The sequence below is a fragment of the Phascolarctos cinereus genome, unplaced genomic scaffold, assembly GCF_003287225.1.
Source record: "Phascolarctos cinereus isolate Bilbo 61053 unplaced genomic scaffold, phaCin_HiC Scaffold_7;HRSCAF=346, whole genome shotgun sequence".
Taxonomy (NCBI): Eukaryota; Metazoa; Chordata; class Mammalia; order Diprotodontia; family Phascolarctidae; genus Phascolarctos; species Phascolarctos cinereus.
This window is the reverse complement of record NW_027556180.1, coordinates 67564915-67592078: the sequence shown is the minus strand read 5'-3', so window position 1 is coordinate 67592078 and position 27164 is coordinate 67564915. Positions and strand designations below refer to the sequence as shown.

The window sequence follows — 27164 nt, the reverse complement described above, 5'->3', positions numbered from 1 at the left end:
CTCCAAACCCTCTCCCCTCCATTTCTCAGACTTTCCCCGACTAGGGGCAAAGTCACCACACCGCCCACTGCCACTGCGTACAAACGGCACCGGCTGTCTTAAAACCTGTCTGTGCAGCATTCTGTGGTGGGAGGGGGCAGCAATCAAGGGGAGGCGCTTGGCCCTAATGTCAACGGAGGGGGCGGGTGTACAATCTCTAGGTCAAGGCTAGGGGCGGGGCCGGCCCCTGTGGTCCACTGTGTGGGTGCCCAGGGAGGGCTGTAGCCTAGCAGCGCCCCGCCCACGGCCCTCCCTCCCGGGTCCCCAGCAGAGCCGGCCCCCAGCATGGCCCTGCTGGGCTGCCCAGCCACGTCGCTGTACCCGTTCGCCTGCTGCGGGCTCGTCTTTTTAGTCCTCCTCCTGCTCTTGTTCAGCCGGACCCGCTGCGGTCGACCCCGCTGGGGCATCCCCGGCCTGATCATGGCCCGCAGCGAGAGGTTGCTTTTTCGGATCGGGTTAGTGTGCTGCGTGGACGCGAATGAGAGCTGGGGAGGGGCTGGGAGTTGGAGGGAGACTGGGCCTGGCGAGGACCGGTAAGGGGGGGTGAGACTGGGGGGGAGAGAGACAGACTGCGGGAACGGGAGAGGGGATGGCAGAGATAGGGGGGCAGAAACTGGATGATGCAGGAGAGGGGAAAGCAGAGATGGGGGAGCTGAGAATCCAGGAGAGGGGATGACAGAAATAGGGGGGCAGAGACTGGGAAGCTGGGGGGAAAGACTGGAGAACCCAAGAGAGGAGAAGGCAGAGATTGGGGGGAGTGAAGAGGCAGAGGATCTAGGGGAGAGATTGGCAGAGACGGGGGAGCAGGGCAAGGGAGGAAGGGGAAGGGGGGAGACAGAGTAGGGAAGCTGGGTGGGGTAAGGGAGATAGAGCAGGGGTAAGGGGGTTAAGGAGAGAGTAGGGGTAAGTAGGAGTGAGATAGCTGGGGGAGGGGCGGAACAGAGACTGGGGAAGCCGGTAAGGGTATGGCACGGGAGGCTTGGGAGGGGAGGTGGTACAGATATTGGGGGCAGGGAGGACAGTCCCTGCAGAAGCAGCGGAAAGGGGCATTGGCTTGAGGAGAGGAGTTGCTAGAATAGAAAGGTGATGAGCTTGTGGGTGAGGGAAAGGGAGGAATCGCCAAGCTTCAGGCAGTGGTAAGGCAGTGAGGCCTGATTCAGGCTAATAAAAAGCTTGGAGACGTGCTCTTTTCTCCCACCACTGAGGGAGAAGAGACTGTGAGAATCCTTTAGTCCCGGACCTTGGCTTTCTCTCTCAATTGAATAGGCTAAATGACATATCCCTTTTCCCCCCAGCATTTCTGATGCTGGCCTGTGGTCACTGGGACATTGAAAAAAAGCTGAAGATTTCGGAATCTGGCCCAGATGACCGCCAAATTTCATTTACCGGACCACTCATTTCTTGTTTTGTCACGAGACTCCCAAACACTTTGGGGCAGCCCTTGATCGCAGACTCTCTCTTCCTTTCTCCTTGTGATGCAGAGAGGGATCTCTTAGCCAGACCCATTCCCACCCCTCCGCCTCCAATGTCCTCCCCCTCCCCCCACCCAAGAGAAAGGCAAAGACCGGAGAAAAGAGCCGGGAACTAATGACTAAATTGGTCTTCCAAGCAACTAAGGTCTTTCTCTTCCTCCTCCCCCACAATGGGGGCAGGGTTGTATGGGGAGAGAAAAGGGTATTAAATACATCAGTGGCACAAAATAAGAGAAACTATGTATTTCAGCTCTTGGGCAAAAACCTTCGTGTTCAAATCTGAATTATGGAAGGCTGGGGATAAGCTGAGAGTGTTTACGTACATGTTTATGTAATGTCTTCAAGTTCTCTGCTTGATGTCTCAGGCCACGAGATGTGGTTTCTAGATGCCTCTTCATTATAGCTGCCCCTATAGCACTCCATAAAACACGTTTTATACGGGAAATTAACCCATTTGATTCTTTCGGCAACCCTGTGAGGTTGGTGCTATAGTAATGTAGCTAATATCTGAGGCAAGATTTGAACTCAGGTCCTAATTCCAGAAGCAGTACTCTGTTATTCTACCATTCCTTACTATCCCACATATTTGGCTTGAGCCATACTATCTCCAATTCAGTCAACTGCTGCCCTGAGCTAAGGGATAAAGATGTGAAAATTTAGAGAAAAAAGGGGGTAAAATTATTTTTATGCTTTTCTTCCAGGTTTTCCCCCAAATTATTAACATTTCTAAGTATACTCTATGTGATTATTTTATAAGTATACTGAGGTTCCATGTATCAAATAACAAACTTACTTTAGCTCTATGAAGAACATTTAAAAACACTATATGTATATGTGTACATATGTGTGTGTGTGTGTGTGTATATATATATATATATGTATATGTTCCTTTTCTTTTCTCCCCTTCCCCTTCCCTTCTTGTCCTGATTTCCATTTAAAAACAAAATTCTTTCTCCTTTTGGCATCAAAATTTCACATCTCTACTGGGAGGGATCAAGATGGCTTCTTTCTAACTCCCCAAACTCATGAATTAGAAAATATACGAAAGATTCGAGGGCCTTGAAATGAGACTTGGGATGGCAGAATTTTTAACATCCCCGAAATCAGAATTTTGAGGGCTTGGGCATTCTAGAACTACTTGGTGTTTCAGCAAAGTCATTGGATTCCAAATTTCTGTGGACTTTCCTGATTCTAGATTTCAAAATTGTCCTGGTGCACATACTGCCAAATGCTCAGAGCAGTACTGGGTGCCTGGGTTGTAAACTCCCAAACCGAGGTCTTCTGCAGTCATGGCTGGAACCATGGGTGGAGCTGGAAACATGGGAGGAGCTGCTGGTTCTGAGGAGTGGTGCTCACAGGAAATATCAAGGAAATAGGCAGGTGCTGGTGCTAGGGAGAGGGGCCCGCTTAGGCAGGAAGGATGCAGGAGAGAACACAAAGAGGCCCTAGAGGCTGGGGATTCCAGCAGGAAGGAGCACAGGAGATGGGAGGGGGGAGAACCTGCTGGAAACCTGGACCTAATAGTGGGGAAACTGAGTGAGAGAAGGTAGAGAAGAGAAGCACAGACCAAGAGGAGAAGCAGCCTTTGAAGGGGAGGGGTGGGAAGGGAGAGGTTGAGGGGATGGCATAGAGGAGAGGCGTTTGTTTGCCTGGGAAGTGTAGGGATGGGCACAGAGACCTGCGTAGAGTCTCCACCATTTTGCAGAGAGTATCAGAGATGACATTTCTTACCCATCTTCATCTTTCCTGATCTGCCTGATTACCAATACCTTCCCCTTGAAATGATCTCCAATTTATCTTGTTTACATCTTATCTGTACATAGTTTTTTGCATATCGTCTCCCCCATTATATTGAGTGTCTTGAGAGCAGGGACTATTTTTGCCTTTCTTTGTTTTCCCCAGTGCTTAGCACAGTGCGTGCACATAGTAGGCATTTAATTAATGCTTGTTGGCATATGTACTTGCTAAATTTCTGCTAAGGAGTGCCCCTCCTCCTCTCCTACCTCCTACCTCCTAACCTTCTCGAGTCTCTGCCGTCATTCATTAAACAATTGTGCTAGCTGCCTGACTGAGGTGTGGAAGGTGGGGGTAGGGAGAGGCAAGGAGAAATACATGGGGAAACGACATGTTTTCTGTCCTCAAGGAGTTTATAATCTATTCTGGGAAGTAGAACCATACACTAGGTACCAGAAAGGAACAAGCATTTATTAAGCACCTATGTGCACACAGTATGCTTGGTGTTTTACAAATATTATCTTATTTGATCCATGCATATGTAGTATATGCTGAATACCATCCTCTTAGAGAGGAAGACCGGAAGGCTAACAAGTGTCTCTCCTGTAGGCTCTGCTGTGTGACTCAGTTTCCCCTTTCTGCTTTCTCTGTGGAAGGTGAAGGGGAAATTATATCCTCTAGAAATATGGCCAGAAGAGGCTCTCCTTCTGTAGAGAGACAGCTAACTTTCCATGTCCCATGAATTCACAACCAGTTAGATTGATATTGGTATTATTTCATATTGCTGTTATCTCTGTTCATGTCTTGGCCTCTTTATTGCCGATAAGCTCCATGAGTCTAGGCCTTGCCTTAGCTAAATTTTCTGTCTTCTCCAATGCCTAATAGTATTCCGTAAGTGGTAAGCCTTTAATAAATACAATATGGTGGAATGGAGAGAACACAGGATTTGGGTTAGGATCTGATTTTTAATCTTGATTGATTATTACCTGGGTGACCTTGGGCAAGTCAATCACCTTCTTTCTATATGTCTCAGTTTTCTCATCTGCAAACTGAATTGGCCTAAACGATCTCCAAAATCCCTTCTGCCTCTAAATCTTAGGACAAAAGTTTGTGAAACCCAGTTAAATTGAGAGCTTCCAGCAAGGCTGAGAATTTGGGTAGCTATCTGCCCCAAGGACTAAACTATGTCAGAATCAAGCAGGGTTTATTATGTATCTAGTAGGAGAAACTCTGAGTTCTTTCTCATTTCTCATTTCATGATTTGCTTTCCTTCTACCCTCTGACTTCTGTGTCCTGCCCCTGTTCAAAGAGACCACTGACGGGGCAGCTAGGTGGCGGGCAAAGTAGACAGAGGACCTGAGTTCAAATCCGGCCTCAGACACATAACACTTACTAGCAGTGTGACCCTGGGCAAGCCACTTAACCCCACTGCCTAACCAAAAAAGAGAGAGAGAGAGAGAGAGAGAGAGAGAGAGAGAGAGAGAGAGAGAGAGAGAGACCACTGACTATCAAACATCTTGCAAAAGGCAACTCACTATCTGGGTTTGATAAGAGCAACTGTTTTGATTTCAACTAGAAAGCAGAAATTTCAACTAGAAAGGGGAGGATGGAAGGAGTTAGAGTGAGTTGCCAATAATCCAGCATCCATCCTATGCTTTTAAACAAAAAAAATTATTAATAGCTTCTTTTGAATCTCACATTCATTTCTGAATACATCACTTCTCAATACAGCAAACCATCCAATATAACAAAGAATTGTTGTTATTGTTTGTCCTTCATTCTTGGAGAAAAGAAAGAATAACTATAACAAAATAGCAAAATAAAAATAACAAAATAAATATAATAAAAAAACCAAAGAATAAAGAAGGGGGAAGAGCAGTTCAGGAAAACCAATGAACACATCTGATACATCTGACAGTGTATGTTGTATTCCATATCCTTAGCCTCCCCATTTCTACAAATAAGAGAAGGATCATGCTAGATTTTCCTATATATATGGAATTTCCTGTGTAATTAGTGATGAGACGCCACAAAACTCCACACCTCCAATGGCGAAGATAGTGTAACATAATGGAACGGTTCTGAATTCAGAGGTCCTTGACCTTCCTTGTGTCTTAGACTCCTTTGGCAAGTATGGTAAAACTGATGGATCCCTTTTTTCAGAATAATATTTTCAGATGCTTAAAATAAAAGACAAAGAATTATGAAGGAAATCAGTTTTATTAAAAGTTATCTATCTATCTATCTATCTATCTATCTATCTATATATCTATCTATCTATATATATATATATATATATCAAGTTCATGGACCCCAGGTTAAGAACCCCTAACCTAGTCCCTGCTTGGTGACTTTTTGGGCCGAGGTTTCATCATCTATAATTTGGAGAAAGGTGTTTGTTAGCATACTGTTTTAAAGCAGTGGTTAATTTTAGGGATTATTATTATTATTAGGAACAAGGAGTGAGACTGATTTTTTTTTTCATATCCCCCATGGACGTAGTCCAGTGCTGGGCTCATAGTCTACTTAATAATAGTGAATTGTTTTGAATTGATTTGGCCAAGCCTGAGGAGAGGGAAGAGCTAAGGCCAGGTATCTTTGTTGGGCAGTTAGATGGCTCATCTGCTCTATAAGCAGGGATGAAGATACTGAAAAATAGTCTTCTCTAGAATTCATTGGTTGTAAGGAATCTGGGACCTTTCTGTTAAGACAGGGTCTTTCTATCTCTCCAGCTTTTACCTTTCTCTGTGCATTTGTCTCCCTTTCTCTCCCGTCCCACCAGCCCTCTATACCGATCTATCTCCTAAGGATATTGTTGTTATTTAGTGATTTCAGTTGTATCCACTAATTTATAACCCCATTTGGGGCTTTGCTGGCAAAGACATTGGAGTGGTTTACCATTTCCTTTTCTAGCTCATTTTACAGATGAGGAAACTGAGACAAACAGTGACTTGCCCAGGGTCCCACAGCTAGTAAGTGTCTGAGGCTGGATTTCAACGCAGGTTATCCTGACTCCAGGCCCTGGGCTCTACCCACTTTACCACCTAACCGCCCACACTTTCTGAAGAACTCACTAATGCCTTCGGCATTTAGTTTGGAACAGTCTCATTTCCTCAGGAGAGAGAAGAAACAATGCACAACCCCTGAATTCTTATTTCTTGCCCTTTTCCCTGTCTATAGCCAAGTTTTTGCCTCCTTCCTCCATTTTTCCTCTCACCCCCTAAAGGCACACTGGACTCCAGGAAACTTCATTCCTTGAGTTCTTTAACTTTCTCGTTATGGAATCACAGAATGACAGAGTGGGAGGGGAACTCAAAGGCCATCCAGAATAACCCATGCCCATTGAAAATCTGGTCTGCAACATACCTGACCAGTGGCCATGTAGCCTTTATTTTACCTCCATCACCTCCTGAGGTAGCCCATTCCACTTTAGGATAGCTGTAATTTCTAGGAAGTTTTTAGAGAGGCCTTCCTTGAGATGTTTCTATGCACTCTCTTCTGGAAAGGATATCAACCTGTCTTTGGGGCATAGATATATCTTGGCTGTGGCAGAAAAATAAACATCAGTATTCTACACCAAGCCTAAAGGAGGCCAGCCTAATGATTCAGGCTCAAAGGTTAAAATCCAATGAAGCATTTGTGGAAAATGAAATTTCAATTAAAAACTACTTTACTAAATCAGAGAGGAAAAGAAACTAGAAGGATACAAAGTTAAAATAAAACACTACCCAGTTCCTCCTGCATAATCAACTTGGGGAATAACCAAGAAAACATTTCTCTGAAAGGCAGAAAGAGGTAAAATGAATTTTCTGACACCAGTTTCCCCTAGGCTAAGCTTTTTTATACTTCAGGCAGCAGAAGAAAATGGCCACCCTGCCACCTTAAAGGATCAGCCTGTACTATGTAAAACAAGTGATACTTATACCCAATTGGTGCTTTATGCAAATCACTGCTAAATTTTCCCTGCTTTCTGTACTTTCGGTAAATGACATCTTCAATCTCATCATTCTTGCTAGTAGCTCCCCTTGAGAAATGTTTTAGCTGTCTTCTACTTGATAGTTGTCATCCTCTCTTCTCTTTAGCACTTTCTCACCTTATTTTATCACCATGACAAGAACATAACACCACATACTACAGCTCCCCTTCTCTACCAGCTCTTACAAAGATTAGCCTTTTTTTTTTTTTAAAGTAGCCAGGACCAACATAAGCACTAATTCAATGAATGGGACTTAATCACCAAGATTCAGGCTAGTTCTCTCCCCTGCCTCTCTTTAGACTCTCCTTCCTCAGTCCCTCAGCCCTGTAGAAGATTTCTGTCCTTGGTATCCTAGGTAAAAGAAGAAAAAGCATACTGCTAAGCCTCCAGAGTTCATTTGTTCCTAAAGCCTGGCATATGATGAGTAGGATAGCTAAGGAGGGGCGAGGGAATGAGAAAGCAAAGCAGGCCAGAGTTGATCTGAGGTCCCACTGACCACTGGGACTTTCCTAGCCTGAGTGTGGAGTTGAAAGTGAGGCCTGGCAGGGAGTGAAAAAAGTATTTAGGAAGCTCCATAGTTGGGAAAACTAGTTTTTGGTTTGATGGTTTGGGAGCTAGAGAGAGAGAGAGAGAGAGAGAGAGAGAGAGAGAGAGAGAGAGAGAGAGAGAGAGAGATTGAGAGATTGGTTAGCTAGTTTGAGGTGACACTCTCCATCTATCTCCTCCTTCCCTTCCTGCCTCTCCAAAAGAAGGAACCCCCTGTTCTTTGCCCCAAGTTAGCCCTAAAGCTGGCTCAAGGTATATAGGTACTTGGGAACATAAGGTCTTACCTGTGCCACTGGATGGGCACGTCTATTGAGAGGGAGGGAGGAGGAAGGCTCACTCAGTTGTTATGTTGGTGTTCTGAGTTAAGGTTTAAGAAAAGTGATAGAGGAAATATTTCTATTTCTCTCCCTCTGACTCTTGAGTCTGTTTTCTGGCTTCCACTAAACTTGTGTGATTCAGAGCAGCACTGACAAGCAGACACTTTGCATTCTGTGTTCTTTGTTGCATGGAATGGTGTCATGGTTGACTTCCCATCCCATCCCCTAGGTGTCTGGCTGGTTGTTGAGGTGGAAGGAAGCGGGGAGAGGGCAGTTGTTTCAGGGCAACTGGTAGGTTTTCTCACCTTCATTGGCTGCCTCCCAGCAAAGAGTTCTCTCTTACTGTAGGCCCATGTTCTGGGGAGCTTAATTAGGAAACTTTTATTTCCTCACTTAGATCCTTAATCAACCATTATGCCTCAGGTCCTCCCAACTTTTCAGGGCCTGTTTCCCTCTCATTTTGGAAAATGAAGAAATTGAGCTAGAAAGAAGGCAGGACCTCTTGGAACAGAGGAATTCAAGTTTTTTCAACACTGGCTCTTGTGATCTAACATCTATCAATGACTTCATGTATGGTTTTTTGTTGAGAACAATGGTAAACTGAAAACAAGAACCCTTAGCTAGTTACAAATAGGTTTTTTTTTTTCATAAAATTTGAGCTGGAGGAGACCTTGAAGTTCAACTAGGCCAGTTGGCACTTCACCAAGAATTCTCTCTACAGCAGCTGGACTGGTTAATCTACTTATTATGTACCTATTATATTTAAAAACAAAATGAAAAATAGTCCCTGACCTTAAGAAGCATATGTTCCTTTTCTATACTTAAGAAATAAAGAGTGGAATTTAGGGAAAGCAGTCAAACTGAGTTGTAAAGAGAACATTACAACATGGTAAAGTGGAAGGAATGCTGAATTTAGAGTCAGAGGACCTACATTCAAATCTAGACTGTGCCATTTAATTGACCTTGGGTAAGTAATTTTCCTCTGGGCTTCAGTTTCCTCATCTGTAAAAAGGGATTGGAATAGATGACCTGTTCAGTTCCAACTCTATGTTCTTATGACTTGGAGAATAATTTGTAATTTCTTTTTCATTTTAATATGTTTTATTAATGTATTTCATCTTTAGATAAGTCGTTTCAACCTTCCCTTACCAAATTGAATCCTATCTTATGACACAGAAAAACAATTAATCAAAAAATATCCTGTACAGTGACCAAATCTGACAATGTATACCATAATCTGCCCTGGTAGCCTCCTGCTTCTCTGTACTTCCCATGTGACTTTTTCCAAGGTAAAGATGTTCATTATACTTCTTCCAACCCATTTAACTTGTTGAAAACATAAGAAAGCATTATGAATGGAATGTAGAAATATACTGGAATTGGAGTCCTATGGGTAGGGGACTGGGAAACACAAATTTTAAGTGTTATGGTACTTGTGGCTAATATTTGAGACTGAAAATAAAATCCTCTCCTGACATCACATCTGTAAATGAATTTATTAAAATATATTGCAGGAACAAATTCCTTATATATCAGTATCTCTCTAATACAAAGGCAAAAGACCCAGTTTCATCATTTTATTGGCATAAAAGTACACAGTTGTCTGCTTGGTCCTCATCATCAGTTATGTTCAAATCAGTTGAGGACACTTGTATTTAACAGACCAAACTATTCTAGAGAACTGTGGACTCAAGATTGTGATTCTTCCTAGCCTATATTCTGTCCTTATATTTATCTTACTGACACTGCTCTCAAAAAGTCTACTTGTCATCTCTGTCAAATCCAATGGTCTGTTTTCACTTCTCTGTCTTTTAAGCTTTAACATTATTATTATTATTTTAAGGCAACTAGGGTCACACAGCTATTAGGTGTCTGAGGCCAGATTTGAACTCAGGCCCTCCAGACTCCAGGCCTGGTGCTCTATCCACTATACCATCTAGCTGCCCTATTTTCATGTCTCATCCTCCTGGACCATTCTCTCCTCTTGGATTGTCTATCCCTTTCCTTTGACTTTCTTTACCCCTCCTTGTCCAGTGCTCTTCTGGTTTCTTTTGCTGGATCATCACTGATCACTTTCCTCCTAAGGCTCTTTATCCTGGCCTCTCTTATCTTCCTCTCTATTCTCTCTCCCCCTTAATGATCATCTACCCCCAGGAATTCCTTTATGCCCAGGCTGATGCCTCCCAAATCACAGGATCTCAGACTTGGAAGTCATCTCATCTAGTCATCTACTGGGGAAATCTGTGCCTACACAAAAACCCTGTCAACAAATATACCTGACAAGTGGTCATCCAGCCTTTGTGTGAAGAATTCCAGTGATGAGTAAACCCCATTCCAAGATAACCTATTTTGCTTTTGAATGGCTTTGTGTCTCTTTATCCAACCCTGATCTCTCTACTGACCTCCAATTGCCTGTTGGTCATTTTCACCTGACGGTCCTCTAGGCATCTCAGACTCAAGATATCCAAAGTAAAACTCACATGCTTCTCCATATTTTCCCATCTCTTTTAGTTCATAACTTGGAGTCATTCTTCACACTTTCCCTAACCTCCCAAATCCAGTCCATAGCTTAGGCTTATCAAGTCTACCTCCATAAAATCTGGTCCTCTTCTCTCCGTTCACACAGCCGCCACCCCATCTCAGACCCTAGTCACCTTTTTCCTGGACTGGTGTCATAGCCTCCTGATTGTCTTGTCCTTGTCTCCATGCTTCCATTGTCTCCTTTATCTACTCCACATTCCATGTAGCTGCCAAGGTAATCTTCCTCAGGCACGGAGTTGACTATGTCACTCAAGTTCAAAAGTCTTCAGTGGCTCTCTGTTGAATCCAGGATGAAATACAAACTCCTCAGTTTGGCAGTTTAAAGCCGCCTACAATTTCATTCCAATGCAACTTTCCAAGTGTATCTCACATAACTCCCCTGTAGATATCTTGTGTTCCAACTAAAATTAGCTGTTTCCCACATTCCATTTTCTATTAACTTTCTCCAAACATTTGTCTAAACTGGTTCCTTATGCCTGGAAGGCATTCCTTCCTCTGTATTTCAGAACCCTTATCTTCTTGCTAGGCTCAGCTGGGTTCTACCTCTTCCAAAGCCTAGCCTAATTACTGTGGGTCCTCACCCCCATCTCTGTCCTCAAATTACCCTGTATTTACTTATCCAAGTATAAGTTACATCTTTCCAGTAGAAAGAAAACGCTTTAGGAGCAGCTAGGTGGCGCAGTGGATAGAGCACTGGCCGTGAATTCAGAAGGACCTGAGTTCAAATGTGGCCTCAGACATATAACACTTACTAGCTGTGTGACCCTGGGCAAGTCACTTAACCCCATTGCCTAGCCAAAAAAAAAACCCAAAGAAAGAAAACTCTTTGAAGGCAAGGACTTTTTCTTTTGGTTTTTGTATACCCTGAACCTAGCACAGTGCCTTTTGAAAAAAAAATTTTTTTTTGTTCAGACCTGTTGTCTTTTGCTAAAAATCTTAGCTGGGTCATACTTCTTTCTCTCCACTAAAACACACACACACACATAATAATTTTATTATATAAATAAAACTATAATAAATATAAACTAAAATAAAATTTTAAAAAATGAATATATTTGGCTTCAAGTTGGATGCCAGATAGATACAGGAAGCTCTCAATGAAGAAACTCCCTCTACCAACTTGGGCTGATAACATTTTCTGCAGTTTAACAGTGTCAAAGAGTTACCTGGTCCACTAAAAGACACTTGCCTAGGGTTGCCCACCCAACCAGTGTCAAAGGTGAGACTTGAACCCAAGTCTTCTCCCTGACTTTGTGGCAAGCTATCTACCTCAGGCTAGCTGCCTTCACCTCCTATGAGTTAGTATTTAATCTGTGCTTGTTGAAGGCCATGGAATGAACTTGAATTGAGTATATTCAGGCAAAGCTCGTCTCAGATCTGACTTGCACCACTTGACATTGTCTCTTAGCTTGAATTTTAGCTGTTTCATGAAAGAGAGTGAGTATGCTTTCACAGAGGCAGATGAACCCAACCATTGTTCGTGGCTTGGCCAAATGGCCATATATATTTCAGGTGGGGTCTTTCTGTAAGATTACTTTCTATTGACTCTGGATATATCTTGCATATCCATCATTTAAATTTAAATTTTTAATTTTAACAAGCATTTATTAAGCACCCACTATGGGCCAAGTACTGTGCTAAGCATTTTACAAGTATTATCTCAACTTTATCCTCACCCTGGGAGGTGGGGGCTATTACTAGCTTCATTTATAGATGAAGAAGCTGAGTTGAGTATTAATCTCGTTTAATCTTCACAACAACCCTTGGAGGGAGGTGCTATTTTTATTATCCTAATTTTACAGAGGAGGAAACTGAGGCAAACAGTTTAATGACCTGTCCGGCAAGATTTGAACTCCAGTCTTCCTTAATTCTGGGTTGAGGGCTCTATCCACTGCATTACCTAGCTGCCTCTAATTGCTTGAATATTGCCACACACACACACACCTTTAGAATGTGAACTCCTTGAAGGCAGCAATTGTGTTTTTCCCTTTCTTTATAGCCTCAGCATTGAACTCAGTGACTGGCCTCCAGTAAGCATATAAGTGCTTGTTAACTGACTGACTTGTCCCTGACTAATTAGGAAAAATGCTTTCTTTTCCTAAACATCTTAGCGGGGCCACACTTTTTTCCCTCCACTAAAAAAGAAAAGAAATGTCAGTTGAATGAATTTGGTCACAAGTTGGATGCCTGAGTCCTGTGGACTACACTTTGCTCACAGTCACAGAACCCAAGCTTCTGGGATCTCACATGTCTGCCCCTCCAGTTCAGGGACCAAGTAATGAAACACCAAATTGTGAATTCCACCCTTACATCTGATGCAATGTCACCTTGTGAATCATTCATTGTCCCTGGCCTTAAGCTGCCTTGGGGGACAGGGAAATCTTTTTATTTTATGAGGAGGGAAACAGATCTGAGAGGAGTGACCGAGCCTAAGATCCAGGCATCTAGCTTCTCTCCTCCTTAGAAAGGAAACCCCAGGCATCTGGTGCCTGGTAGTAGGAGAGGGGAATCAAAGACCCATTGTATGGGGCAGCAATGTCTCAATGCAATCTTGGAGGTGGGAGAGTTGGGAGCTCAAATTGCCTCATTCCTGCTCTGATGCTAAGACTGACCCTATTTTAACCTATTCAGCTTCCTCTTTCAGAGATGTTCTTTGCTTTACTCTCCCCATCCTCATCTCTCTACTTCCCTCACCCCTCAAAAAAGAGAAGTGGATCATCCATGGATCTTTGGTGTCTAGCTTCCCTTGATACAGGAGTGAAGTTGTGATCTCAAGGGTGGGGGAATTTTGCAGGAGAGAGAATAAGGGAGAATGCAAAGCCCTCTCCAGCTACCAGAGTCTTTGATCTGCTTAGCTAACCACCTAGATTAGCATGCTTGGATAGAGGAGAATAATGGAAGGAACAGTAGGATAGGAAGTTAGGACACCTGGGTTCCATCCAGCCTCTGTCACCAGTGCGAAGAGTCAGTTTTCTTGTCCAAAAAGTTAAAGGTTTGGCTCAGATGAACAGGAGTTTCAGGGAACAGCTGAAATATAAAGATAATAGAGCAGTAAGGAAATGGGAGAAGAATATGTAATGATTGAGCCTGGAAAAGCAAACGTTGTATGGGGTGTGATTTGTTGTACAGAGGTCAATTATCGTACTAGTATTGTAGCATATTGTACAGGGGTTAGTTATAATTATCTCCACATAGGGAAGATAGGAGAAAAAAAGGAAAGAGTCAGAGGGCAGAGTCAAAGGAGCTGGGGTCAGATCCAAACTCTGCTACTTAATGCACCTATGACCTTGGATAAATCAGTCTCTGGGCCTCACTTTCCTCGTCTGTAAATAAAGTAAATTGATTGAACCTCTAAGGTAGCTCTAAAATGACAGGAGGAAGTGAAGTGATTAGGAATAAGGAAAAACATTTTTTAATTAAATATTTTTCAATTATTAAGCATTTATTTTTTCTCACTCTCTCCTGAAAGAAAAAGGAGAAAGGGGGAGAGAGAGAAGGAAAGAAGGAAGAAAGAAAGAAAGAAAGAAACAAAGAAACAAACAAACAAACAAACAAACAAACAAACAAACTCAGGCAACAAATAAACATAGTTAAACAAAACAAATTCCCATATTGCCCATGTCCAAAAAAAGTACCCTGCTCTGCATCTGAAGTCCATCCCCTCTTTGTCAAGAAGAGCTGGGTAGGGCCAGCTTGGTGGCACAGTGGATAGAGCACTGGCCCTGGAGTTAGGAGGACCTGAGTTCAAATCTGACCTTAGATACTTGATACTTACTAGCTGTGTGACCCTGGGTGAGTCACTTAACTCCATTGCCTAGCAAAAAAAGAACAAAAAAAAAAAAAAAGAAGAAGAGCTGGGTAGCATACTTTATCACTGGTCTTCTGGAATCATGGTTGCTCATTGAATTGATCCCCATTCTTAAGTCTTTCAAAACTGTTCATTTTTACTTTTTGTTGTTGTTGTTGCAAGGCAATTGGGGTTAAGTGACTTGCCCAGGCTCACACAGCTAGTAAGTATCAAATGTCTGGTTTGAGATCAGATTTGAACTCAGGTCCTCCTGACTCCAGGGCTGGTGCTCTATCCACTCATTTTTACATTTTTGATGTTATAGTAAAAATTGTTCTCCTGGTTCTGCTAAATCTACTCTGTATCAGTTCTTACACACTTCCCAAGGTTTCTCTGAAACCATCACTTTCTTCATTTCTTCTATAACATTGGTATTCCATCACATTCATATACCTTAATTTGTTCAGCCATTCCCCAGTCGATGGGAACCCTCTTAGTTTCCAATTCTTTAATTCTACAAAAAGAGCTTTTGTAAATATTTTTGTATACACAGGCTCTTTAAAAAAGAACTTTCTAACAAAAGGGGTATGAGACGGTGAAACGGAGAATGAACAGAAGGTGTGAGATCCCTTTGGCTCTAATCTACTATGATTTCAACTATGGGAGGACCATATGGAGAGAAGGGAAGGAAGGAGTAGAGGAGGCTTCCTGTATTAGATAATAAACAAAGCTGTACTTAGCTATTCCATACTCTGAGTTCCTCTGTCCCATTTCCATTAGCTCATCACGGTCTCTTCTCTCCCAGCTTTACCACATAGGTACACATAGCACAGTGCTGGGCCTGGAGCCAGAGAGGCCTGAGTTTAACCTCAGACACTTACTAGGCTGGGTGATCCACAGCAAGTCACTTAACTTCTGTCTGCCTCATTTTTCTCATCTGCAAAATGGAGATAATAATAGCACCTCCCTCCTGTTTAGTCTGTTCTTCCCTTTTCCAGATGGGAAGATCCCTTCTTCTGTTCTTCCCCACAACTCTGTTCTCCATATATCTCAGCTCTTCCTTTCATCTCACGTCCTTTTATCAGTGGAGCCTCTGACAACTAGACACGGTCACTTAATGAACAATTGTTGACCACCAGCTATGTATAAGGGGCTGTGCCAGTTATGGTGGGGAAAAGAATAGGACTCAATCCCTTCCCTCAAGGATTTTTCATTTGTGACAATAATGAATGACCCAAATTTGAAAGCAAAAGAGAGAACTTGAGAATGCCAAAGTTGGAGTGGACCTTTGAGATTCTCCAGCTCAGTGAAGGCTTTATATATGAAATTTGCAGAAGTACAAATAACGGGACCTCCCCAAGGAGGTCAAGGAGAGAAGGAAAGGAACCATATGTTGTATCAAGAAGCTTGAAACAAAATGAGTGCCTATCAGTTAGGGAATGTCAGAACAAAACCATGGCATGTGAATGTAATGAATATTATTATTCAGTAGGAAATGATGAAAAGGACAGATTCAGAAAAAAAAAAAAGGACTTGGGTAATAGGCCAGGCGTAGCTTAGGCTGGGCTGGTAGCTCAGGTCTGAGATTAAAATAAAATAGGATGCTCACAGTTCATCTAACAGCTAACAAAAGGTTTACTTAGCCACAGCAGGGAAAGGACATTCAGAGCAAGGAAAGGATGTTCACTGAGAGTACCATGTTGATTCAGTTGAGTATGGATTCCTGGTGTTGGTCATGCTGCTGGTTTGCTGGTCTGAAGCCTCAGAGAGGAGCTTCTGATTGCTTTGAGCGCTTTTCTACTCAGGTGACAAGGAACCTACATTAATGGCCCTTGTCTTAGACCCCTGAGCCAATCAGGGGCTGGGGAAAAGGAGAATAGTGATAATGTTGCCAAATTTATGAAGGAGGATGGGACTAAAGAGAAAGGGAAGGGGGCAGCTAGGTGGCGCAGTGGATAGAGCACTGACCCTGAAGTCAGGAGGACCTGAGTTCAAATGTGGCTTCAGACCAAACACTTGACACTTACTAGCTGTGTGACCCTGGGCAAGTCACTTAGCCTCAACTCCCTAAAAATTAAAAAAAAAAAAAGAGAGACGTTTATTACAATAAAAAAATGAAAAAAAATTTTAATGCCAGACCACATAAAGGCCTGAGACTAGAATGGGAGGGGCTAAGAAGGTAGAGTTGGAAGGAATTGTGGTGGGAAAAAGAGACTAGGGAATGTTCATGTGGGACAGGACAAGAAAGAAACTGGCTTGCCTAAAACAAAGGGTTGGTGTTGGGAAGCAGTGAGGAAGAAGACAAAGTCCTTTATTTTTCCTGATTCTTCAGATACAACTTGTATGCACGCACCTGGCTGGGTTATCTCTTGTACCGAAAACAGCTTCAGAGGGCCAGACATCGCTATCCGGATGGTCACTCAGCTGTCCAGCCCCGAGTCTTTAATGGTAAGCGAGATCCAACTGGGGTTGACTTTGATCTTTTCCTCTTCACCCCTATCCCTGCCACCCCTCTGTAGGTAATCCTGTTCCATTTGATTAAACTTTACTTAAGTACCTACCTAAGCAAGACAAAAATGAAGCCCTCCCTGCATTGAGGGAACTTGAATCCTGTACTCTTTCCAAACATCGCCTCCAGTGGGGAGGGGGAAATTTCCATCTTTCCATACTATCTCCTAGTCCTCCTCCTTCTCCTGATTCTCGGCACTGTCTTTTTACCCCTCCAGGAGTGAAGGTGCTGCCCATTCCGGTCCTTCTTGACAACTATAGCTACCTCATCATTGATACCCAATCCAAGTTAGCTGTAGCTGTAGACCCTTCAGATCCAAGGGCTGTCCAGGTGAGAAGGTAGTCGTGTATGGGGCCAGGTGTATGCATCCCTATTTGTCCGGTATTTTAGTTTATCTGCCTATTCACACCCACACTCACATCTTTAGATCCCATTGGCCCCCTGGGAGAGGGATTGGGGGGTTGAGGGTGGGGAATCTGAGCATCTGGATTCTACCCATTGCCTTAGATACTGGTGCCTAATCCTATCCAAAGATGGTAGCCCTTTCACTCTTCTCCTAACTCCTCCTACCCCTTCCCTTCCCTCATCACCCATACCTACACCACATCCTTTTCTACCTAAGGCAAGGGATTTTTAAGAATAATCTGTTATTTTTATTTATAAATATATTTTATTTTTAAATTTAAATTTAAAATCAAAATATTTTAAAATTAAAATTAAAAATAAATTTTAAAAAATTTATAAATTATCTGTTATTATCTCTTGGTGGTCTAAGGTCCTTTTCAGCTGTTGGTGGGCATTATGAAGGGAACAGCAATAGTTCCATTCAGGGACAGGACAAGGAGAGGAGATGAGGCAATGAGGAGGGTAAGGGATAGTACTGGCACATAATTGCTCCAAGAGCTCTCCCCTCCCTTACCCCCCACATACTCATAATGTGGAGGAGTTGAACGTCTCCTGTCTTATGTCTCTGCTTAGCTCTCCCCCTTTGTTTCTTCTTGTCTTTTTTCTGCTCTTCACTCCTCTGTCTCTCTGCTTCTCTCCCTCAGGCCTGCATTGAAAAGGAGGGGGTCTCCTTGGTTGCCATTCTCTGTACCCACAAACACTGGTAAGAGCACTGACCCAGGAAGCCCAGAGGGCCTCCCTTTCAGGCCTCCCCTCCCCCCCACCCCCCCAACCAAGCCTTGTCCTGAATCATGCACTTCAGGTCAGTAGGCTCCAGGGTGAAATACTAACAGTAAACCACCCACACACAATTGACCAGAAATGGCTAGAAATAACAGAGGTATGGAGAGAGAAATCAGGCTGGGATGGGGAAGGCACGCAATGATTTGTCTTTCCTTTAGGTCATGTTTCAAATGGTACTAGATAATAACAATAAGAATAAGAATAACCACTCATATAGTGCTTTGAGGTTTGCAAAACAGATTGCAAAATACGATCTTATTTGATCCTAACAACAATCCTGGGAAGTTGGTGCTATTATTATCCCCATTTTACAGATAAGGAAAATGGAACCTGATGAGGTTGTAACTTGCCTAAGGTCACACAGTTAATAATTGTCTGAGGCACATATTCGAACTCAAGTCTTCCTGACTTTAAATCAAGCTCTCTTTCCACTGCACCATTTAACTGCCTCACCTAGCTAGACAAGGGAAAGGGAAGCCACAGGGATGGACAGTGAGAAAGGAGCCAGGGGTGGGGAACCTGCAGCCTCGAGGCCATTCTAGGTCCTTGGGTGCCACCCTTTGACTGAATCCAAACTTCACAGAACAAATCCTGTTAATAAAAGGATTTGTTCTGTAAGACGTGGACTCAGTTAAAATGCCGCACCCAAGGACCTAGAAGGCCACAGTTGCCCACCCTGGAGGCGTGTTATAGGATAAGTTGGGTATGCCTTCCCCACACATGGCAGCCTGGGGCAGTGCAAAGCCCCCTGGACTGGGAGTCAGAAGACCAAGTTCTGTCACTATTCATTGCTCCAGCTTTAGTTTCTGAATTGGCACTTTGGGCCAGGGCCAGGCTCCATCTCTGGGTGTGGTAATTGGCCCTTCATGGCCTCTCTCTGGATCCCCTGGGTTCTTGTGCTGACCTTCACTCACCTTGAATCTTGGAGAGTCAGAGTGCTGCATCTTCAGGGTACTTTCTGGCATCCCTGGACAGAGTGTTAGGGCCCTTCTAGCCCCCGGGCCTGGTTGGTGTATTCAGATGGCCCTGGGGTGTGTTTGTAATTGTGATGAGTGATTAGTTCTAACTTTCTTTCTGAGTGTAAAACAGTGCCTGTCCCAGTGATTAGGAGCTGGATAATTCAATGGGCAGGCCTAGCTGAGCAGGCCCAAGTACAGTGGGAATTTATTTGGGCTGTGGCAGCATCCTGAACCAAGACAAAAGGGACCCAAGTGGCTATAGTCCTTGTCCTTTCTTTGATATCAATAAATTCTAACCAGGTAAATTCCCTGTGGAGAGGCAGCATGTGGATAGTGGATGGAATGCTGACTTTGGAGTCAGGAAAAACCTGGGTTCAAGCCTGGCCTCAGATGCATATGAGCTGTGTTACAGTGGGCAAGTCACTTAAGCCCTAGGCAACTCTCAAATGCAGGACTTCTTAAGCTTTTTTCTGTGTCATGGACCCCTTTGGCAGTGAAACCTATAGACCCCTTCTCAGTTTTTTAAATGTATAAAATAAAATACATAACATTACAGAAGGATACCAATTCATATAGAAATACAGTTATCAAAATATTAAAAACAAAAACTAAGTTTATAGGCTCCAGATTAAGAACTCCTGATTGAAGGCTGTAAAAATACAGATGAGTCCTGATTTTTATTGTGGAAAGGTGGGTGCCACACTGATGAAATCACAGGTGCGTAGGTCTGGACCAAAAGAAAAAAGATTCTAATGAGTTTGACCGGTTTCTTTTTCTTGAATCTTCAATCTGTCTAAAATGCATGTCCTGGGGCAGCTAGGTGGTACAGTGGATAGAGCACTGGCCCTGGAGTCAAGAGGACCTGAGTTCAAATCTGGCCTCAGACCAAACACTGGACACTTATTAGCTCTGTGACCCTGGGCAAGTCACTTAACCCTAATTGCTTAAAAATACAAAAACAAAAAAACAAGAGCTAAAATGCATGTCCTTTCCTGACTCAAAAACTGGTTTTAAGGCTCAAACAAGATGATACCTATGGAAATGCTTTGAACTTTGTAAAATGCAATCCATGCGTAAGCTGTTGTGATTTCTCTGTCATTGCCTTGCACTCTGCACTGTAGGGACCACAGTGGGGGCAACAGGGAATTGAGACGGCATAATAGAGGATGCCGAGTCTACGGGAACCCCCAGGATGGCATTGCTCACCTCACTCAGTAAGTAATCTCCTGAGGTCCTCTTCAACTTCTTTTCTTCTAACAATTTCTCTCAAATCAAGACTTTAAAGAAGTGTAGTCCCAGCCTCCCCCCAGAGCCATAGTCCACTTCCTTACAGGGCGTTCTGTTTTTCCTCTTTCCCCTTCCTCTTACCTGCTGCTTTTCCCACCCAACTGGGCTTCTGTAGATACAGGCAGAAGAGGGACTTTGATACTCTTTCCCTGCTTTCTCCCCCTACCCCATTTTTCTACCAAGTGAGCCCTTCAGACCACCTCTGTGCCCTAGGACTATTCCTTCTTCCCTCTCATCAGTCCTTCCCCATGACTTCTGGAGCAAGAGCTTAAGGCTCTGGATTAGAGATTTTGAAAGCCTGGGTGACATAATCTGCCTTTAATCTAGGAAGCCCTCTCCAGAGTCTACTATCCCATTGTCAACACCAGTGAGAGTGGAGAAGGCTAAAGTGCATGCTAATGTGTTTCCTTCTCTATTCTCCCTTCTCCAGTCCCCTTTGTCACCGGGATATGGTGAGTGTGGGGAGGCTTCAGTTCCAGGCTCTGGCCACCCCAGGTCACACCCGGGGGCACATGATCTATGTGTTGGATGGAGAACCCTACAAAGGCCCCTCCTGCCTCTTTTCAGGGGATGTTCTCTTCCTCTCTGGTTGTGGTGAGTCCCACCCTCAGATGGAGAGGTGTGAGGGATGGGGTACTGGTGAAGGGAGAGAGACTCCTGGAGAAAAAGGGGAGGGGGGCCCCTGTATTTGGAGGAAGGCACAGGGCCAGAAAACCAAAGTGAATAATGAAGGTTCCCAGGGGCCCATCGGGTTAGCCAAATGATACTTCTGTCCAAATAACAGGAAAGAACTACAAGTCCAACATGTAATGTAGCATAACAATTCAATCAGTTTCCTCTAATATCCAGTAAAGAAAAGAAAGGCACAGAGGAGACAGGAAAATGCCTGCGTTGGAGGTCTTGGCTCCTTAGATCCCTAAATGAAGTTTTAAAAATTGTATAAGAGGGGAGGAGATTGGGAAAGAACAGAGGGCCAGTAGAAAAAAGAACCAAAAAAATGGTGTGGCTAAGCCTTCCAGTTTAGCCTGCTCCACGCCCTCATTGTCGATCTCATCCCATTCTCCTCTCTGTCCCCTAGGCAGAATATTTGAAGGGTCCCCTGCAACTATGTTGAACTCGCTGGACCTCATCATGGGCCTGGGAGATGATACCTTGCTTTGGCCTGGTAAGGGAATCAGTGCTGTCACCCTATCTATCTTTACCTATCTGTCACCCTATCTTTACCACTGCATTTCCTTCTCCCTCCATCTCCCAACCTGGGGGCAAGGAAAACTGTCCCCCTAAGTTAGAAAAATTGTCTATGTCAGATATTAGATACAAACAGGGACCTCAAGGCCCAGAGAGAAAAAAAAAAACATAACCCATTTCCCAAGACCCCAACTCTGAAAGAGACGATTGTCATCTGGGTTTGCCAGCTGAATCTGCTGCCCGGATGGCAGATTTGAAATCCCCCTTCCTAAGCAACTGGGACCATATTCCTCCTCCTCCAGACCTAGGATCCTAACACCTCCCACCTAGCTGATTTAGCAGTAATAGCAGCAACAGGGAGAATCTCAAACATTCTGCTGGAATATATCCAGAAGAGATTGCCCAACTTAGTTATGATGGGAGGGAGGGGCACTCAGAACTGGCTTCTGATTGGCAGGAACCTAGCTGAAGATGTGCCTAATAGCCACAGCTCAATTAAAGACACAGTCTCTGATTGACCAGAAGGAAATCAGTGTGAGGTTTCTGATTGTCTGTGGTGCGTATTAAAGAGTGGGTTCTCTATTGGTTGGAACTGAATCTTAAGACCTGCTCTGGAGAGGCTGCCTATGGCTCTGTACCTGTTATTCTCACCTTGATTCCCCAACCCAGTTGCCCAGCCATGGACTTCTGAGGGGAGGCAAGGGTTGGCACCCTTTCCTTATCAGGTGACATGCATCCTTATTTCTCTCCTGAATGGCCCAGGTCATGAGTATGCGGAGGAGAATCTGAGCTTTGCGGGTCTGGTGGAACCAGAAAACATGGCACGAGAGAAGAAAATGCAGTGGGTTCAGCAGCAGCGGCTGGAATACAGGAGCACGGTGAGGAAGGGAGGCGTGGGGCAACCCCAGGGAAGTGAAATAAGAACAGCATTTGTAGTAACTCACCTTTTTAGCCCTTCATAGAATTCAGAGTACTTCCTTAACAATTTTCCAGTGGGTGAGGTAGGGGGTAAGTTTTGTCTCTCTTTCACAGACAATAAAGTATTATCCTCATTCTGCTGGTGTTAACTGACTGCCAGAAAGGGAAAATGCCAGCCTAACTCTCCAATGAAAAAAAATTACAAGCTTACCTCTCCACTCTGGCTATCCAGAAGTACCAATCTGCTTATCACCCTAGAAAGCACACTAGACTTGGCATGAAGAGATTTGGATTCAAATCCTGATGTGGCTAGTTATTAAAATCTATGTGACCTCATGGAATTAACTCGATTCAATAAATATTTATTAAGCCATTAAGCACTTCCCTTTTGCCAGGCACTGCGCATACAAAATGATACAACCCCTATAGACACAGTAGTGTATAGTCTACTGAAGGGGATATGACATGGAAACAGATCAATTTCATGCCCCAGGTAGGGAGTATTGTGTAAGGGAGTTAAGACATGCTCATCATCATCCTCATTTTAAAGAAGAGGAAACCAAGGCTCTGGGAGATAAGCTCCTACAGTTAGCGAGGAGCAAAAGCCACTTTTTGTCCCTCCAAAAATAAATTTGAATCATGCTGTATTCTTTCCAATGGCTTTGATATCTCAGGCGAGCCCACATATGTCCTTTTAGGTGGGATGACAGAAAGAGAACACATAGCCATCCTTGAATTTCAGTGACCAGCCCCATACGACCTACATCCTTGGAGTATTAAGAGAACTGGAAAATATGATTTTGGAGCCATTGCCAGTAATCTCTGAAAAATCTTGAAAAGCAGGAGAAATACTCCAGGATTGGAGAAGGGAACATGACCTGATTTTCATAAAAGGAAATGCAATCTAGTGTGTAACTATAGGCCAGTGATCTGGAATTCGATTCCTGGCAAAATTCAAGAGCCCATTATTAAAGGAATGGTTACTGACCATCTAGAAAAGGAGTTGGTCATCACTGTGATCCAAGATGGCCTCATTAAGAAAGGGTCAGGGCAGACCTCATTTCCTTTTTGGACAGATTTCTAGATTGGTAGATCAAGGGAATGCTATAGGTATGGTTTTCCTAGATTTTAGCAAAACATTTGACAGTCTGAAACTATTCTTAAAGGATAGAGATCTTACAGGATCTTATAAGATGGAGAGACGTGAGCTAGCTAACTTATAATTGTGTGAATTTTTAAAAGGCTGAACAATCAGAACCAAAGAATAGTTATTAATGAGTTGATGACAATTTGGAAAGAGGTCAGTAGTGGAGTGCCCCAGAAATCTGTCCTTGGGCCTGTAGCCATCTTTATCAATGATTTGTATGACAACGTAAATGTTCAGATGATACAAAACTGAAAGGGGACACTATTGCATTGAATGAGAGAGTCAGAATCCAAGAAAAGTTCAACAAGCTGAAACAATGGGCCAAATCTAATCAAATGGAATGTAGGAGAGATAAATGTAAACTCTTACCCTTGGGTTCAAGAAGTCAATTTCACAAATATAAGATAAGGGAGGTATAGCTAGATAGCCACAATTAATTTGGGGGGAAAAAAACTTTGCTGTTATAGCAGACAGTAATCTAAATGACTCAAAATGGCAGCTGAGAAGGAAGGTGTTCTGTTCTCTCCTGGTCAGAAAACATCTGGAGTATTATGGCACATGTTTTAGGAAGGGTAGTGATAAGCTGGAGAGCCTTCAGAGGAGGGCAACCAGGCTAGTGAGAATAAGATGAAGGAACTGAGTATGCTTAACCTGGGAGAAAGACAACTAAGATAGAGACAAGGAGGAGAAAAAGACCAGAAGAAAAAAAGGTTGGGGGGGGGTGCTTGGGGAAGGCCATGATTGATGTCTTCAGATAGTTGAAGGGCTTTCAGGTAGAAGAGAGGTTAGACTGGATGTGCTTGTCCTAAGAAGGCAAAACTGAAAGCAGTAGGTAGAAATGGTAGTGAGGCTTGATAACACCAAAAAACTTAATAATATGAGTGATCCAGAAGAAGAATAGAGTGTCCCCAAAGGTAGCAGGTGGCCCCCTTTTAGAGTTCTTTAAGCAAAGGTTGGATACCCACTTAGATATGTTATAGAAGGGATTCTTGTTCAGGTATGACATTTGATAAACTGGCATAATAATGACTATAATTACAATTACATTGGGTTCCCCAACTCCAAGCCCAAGTTTCTTCAAGCCCAAGCCCTGCATTCTAATGCTTTCTATTGTCTCACTCCCTACAGTGCCCATCAACCATTGGAGAGGAGAAGACATACAACCCATTCCTGAGGACCCACTGCCTTGCTCTTCAGGAGGCCTTGGGACCACTGCCTGGCCCTGGTGGGGATGCTGGCCCTTCCAGAGCACGACTGCTTGAAGAACTTCGGAGGCGCAAGGATCAGCACAAGGGCAAATGATACCCCTATTTGCTGGGGTCCCTCTTAATTCTTCATTCTCTTCCTTCCCTATCATTAGTATATTTGCCCTCCCTGGTATTGCCTCTCTTCCTCTCATTCTGACAGAAGAGGGAGCAGAAAAAGGCATTCACTTCATGGTAGATTTCAAAAGGAGGGTGTGGATGGAAAAGGAGATCTCTGGGGAAAGGGGGCTGGCCACAAATGATGGGATTCATGGGTGGGGAGAAGAAGAGAGAAAGGAAATAAAGAGTATTCCTGCCTCCTTCAGCACCTACTGCTATACCGCACCCCCCTTGGTCCTTGGATTTCCTTGAAGGTAGGTTGGGAGTCTTATGAGGAAACTGGACAGTTGAGGGCTTCTGGGTCAGTCTGTCTCTTGAGCCATCTCTGCTACCCTAACCCCTGACCTCCACCACTGGAAGCCTCCATCCATCCAAATCCTGGCTGTCCAGTGCTACTTTTTCCCACTGAAGATGCCTGATAGAATCCGGTATCAGAGGAGGCAGGAGGAAGGAGAGTCAGGTGAGATGAGCACCACTGCGACTTAGATCTGTTCCTTTCTAATATCTCCCTTTGCACCCTCCTTCCAGGGAGTTTGAAATAAAGTCTTTCAAGGGGGTCAGCTAACATTGGGCTTCTTTTGGAAAAGGTTGTGGGGTTCAATGTTTGTTTAGCTTTGGTTCTCCTAGAATAACCCCCTCCCCTCAAAAACAAAATCCCTTTGTCCACTGGTTTCCCTGGTGCCGACACCTCCTGACTCTTTGGAATCAGTCTCAAAGACCAAAAGAAAATAGAAAGGCGAGGGAGTCATCCCTTTTTACATCTGGATGTTCCTCTTCTCTTGACTGTATTTCAACGCTTCATTCCCTACCCCAACTAGGGAAAAGAAAACATTGCTTCAAAAGACCACCTTGCTTGACTACAAACCCAAGACCCTACACGGGCATTGCTGAAGTTCTTAAAAATAGGGACCTGCCTGTTCTAGTAGGCATGACACATTTCAGCATCAGGAGCCTCTAGGGGTCGTGCTGACCAACCACTTTGCCTCTCTCTGGGCTGGGGCCCCTCCTTCAGAGAGATCCCATAGCTTCTCATTCTGCTGTCTCCTGTTTCTTATCTATCTAACCTAAATCCTCCCTGCTGGACTCTCAATCTATTTCCTTCTATCTTTCATAGAGATGGAAAATATCTGGAAAGTGAAATAACCTTTCTGATTGAAAATCAATTATTGGACACCCTCAGCCCTTCCTCACCACTTTCTTTTGCTGGACCTCTGATTTCATTGGTATAATGAGCTCCCTAAGAGGGTGCTGCCTTCCCCAATGCAGATGACCACCTGCAACGGGTATGGTATTGAGAGTTGACCGGGGCATCTGGCCAGTATGTGTCAGAAGCAGGACCTGAACCCAGGTCTTCCTGGCTCAGAGGCCTGTTCTCCAGCCACTTCTGCTTTTCTTTTCTTTTTTTTTTTTTCTGCTAATGATTTGGTTGGTTTGGTTTTTTGTTTGAGAGAGTTAACGATCAACTCCCCTTTACTTAAGTAGGACTATAGCAGTATTAACGGCCAGCTTGAAGTGATAATAATTTTTATTTGAATAGAGTGAAAACAATGTGGCAAATGTGCATTTTTCTGAGCTGTCTAGCTTTTAAGGTTTAGGTCAGTCACTTTTATCCAAACCTCCAGAATGATACTTCATTATTGTTTTAAGAGCAATGGTTCACATGGGCCAGTGTGGTAGTCCAGATAAACCCCTGCCCCTTCTGAAGACAGGCTGTCTGCTGTAGACAGGAAGATCTTCCTTTCTAGTATTCCTGCCCTGCCCCTTCTCTATAACCTCCTGTATTGGAAATTTTTCTTGCTGTAAACTAAGAACTTTCCAGCCAATTCAGGCTTACTAGCCTGAGGGTGGGAAGCCAATCAGACACCCCTGCTAGAGAGCTTGACCTTGTCTTTCTTCCCCCTCCCAGCCCTGTTGTTTGGGATGGCCCCAGGTGTGCCCAATACAAGAGGAATAGCATCATCAGGTCCAGAGGGTGCCTCTTTCTGGACCCCCTTCTTCTTGCCTCAACCTAATCATCATTGTACCACAGCCTATGTACCCTGTCGCCTCTGGTATTTCTTTGCCTAACGTGTGACTGTGATCCAATTGTATCTCTGTGCTCCGTGTTCCCTTATTTCTCCGCCTGTATCGCGTTAAGCCACTAGCCTTCCCTTGTGAGTTAATGTATCCCTAATAAAAGTCTATATATATTT

At 43.8% G+C, this 27164-nt stretch overlaps 1 protein-coding gene across 1 annotated transcript; it reads left to right on the top strand.

The window, feature by feature from the left end:
* The first annotated feature begins 283 nt into the window (after window positions 1-283).
* On the top strand, window positions 284-27161 carry LOC110219482 (putative thioesterase PNKD). The gene is made up of 9 exons (XM_021002866.2): window positions 284-494; window positions 16745-16860; window positions 17139-17251; window positions 17971-18029; window positions 20190-20282; window positions 20786-20949; window positions 21434-21520; window positions 22306-22421; window positions 24737-27161. Exons 1-9 carry the CDS (start codon window positions 325-327, stop codon window positions 24908-24910), a joined length of 1092 nt encoding a protein of 363 aa, XP_020858525.1. The 5' UTR covers window positions 284-324; the 3' UTR covers window positions 24911-27161.
* Window positions 27162-27164: the final 3 nt, after the last annotated feature.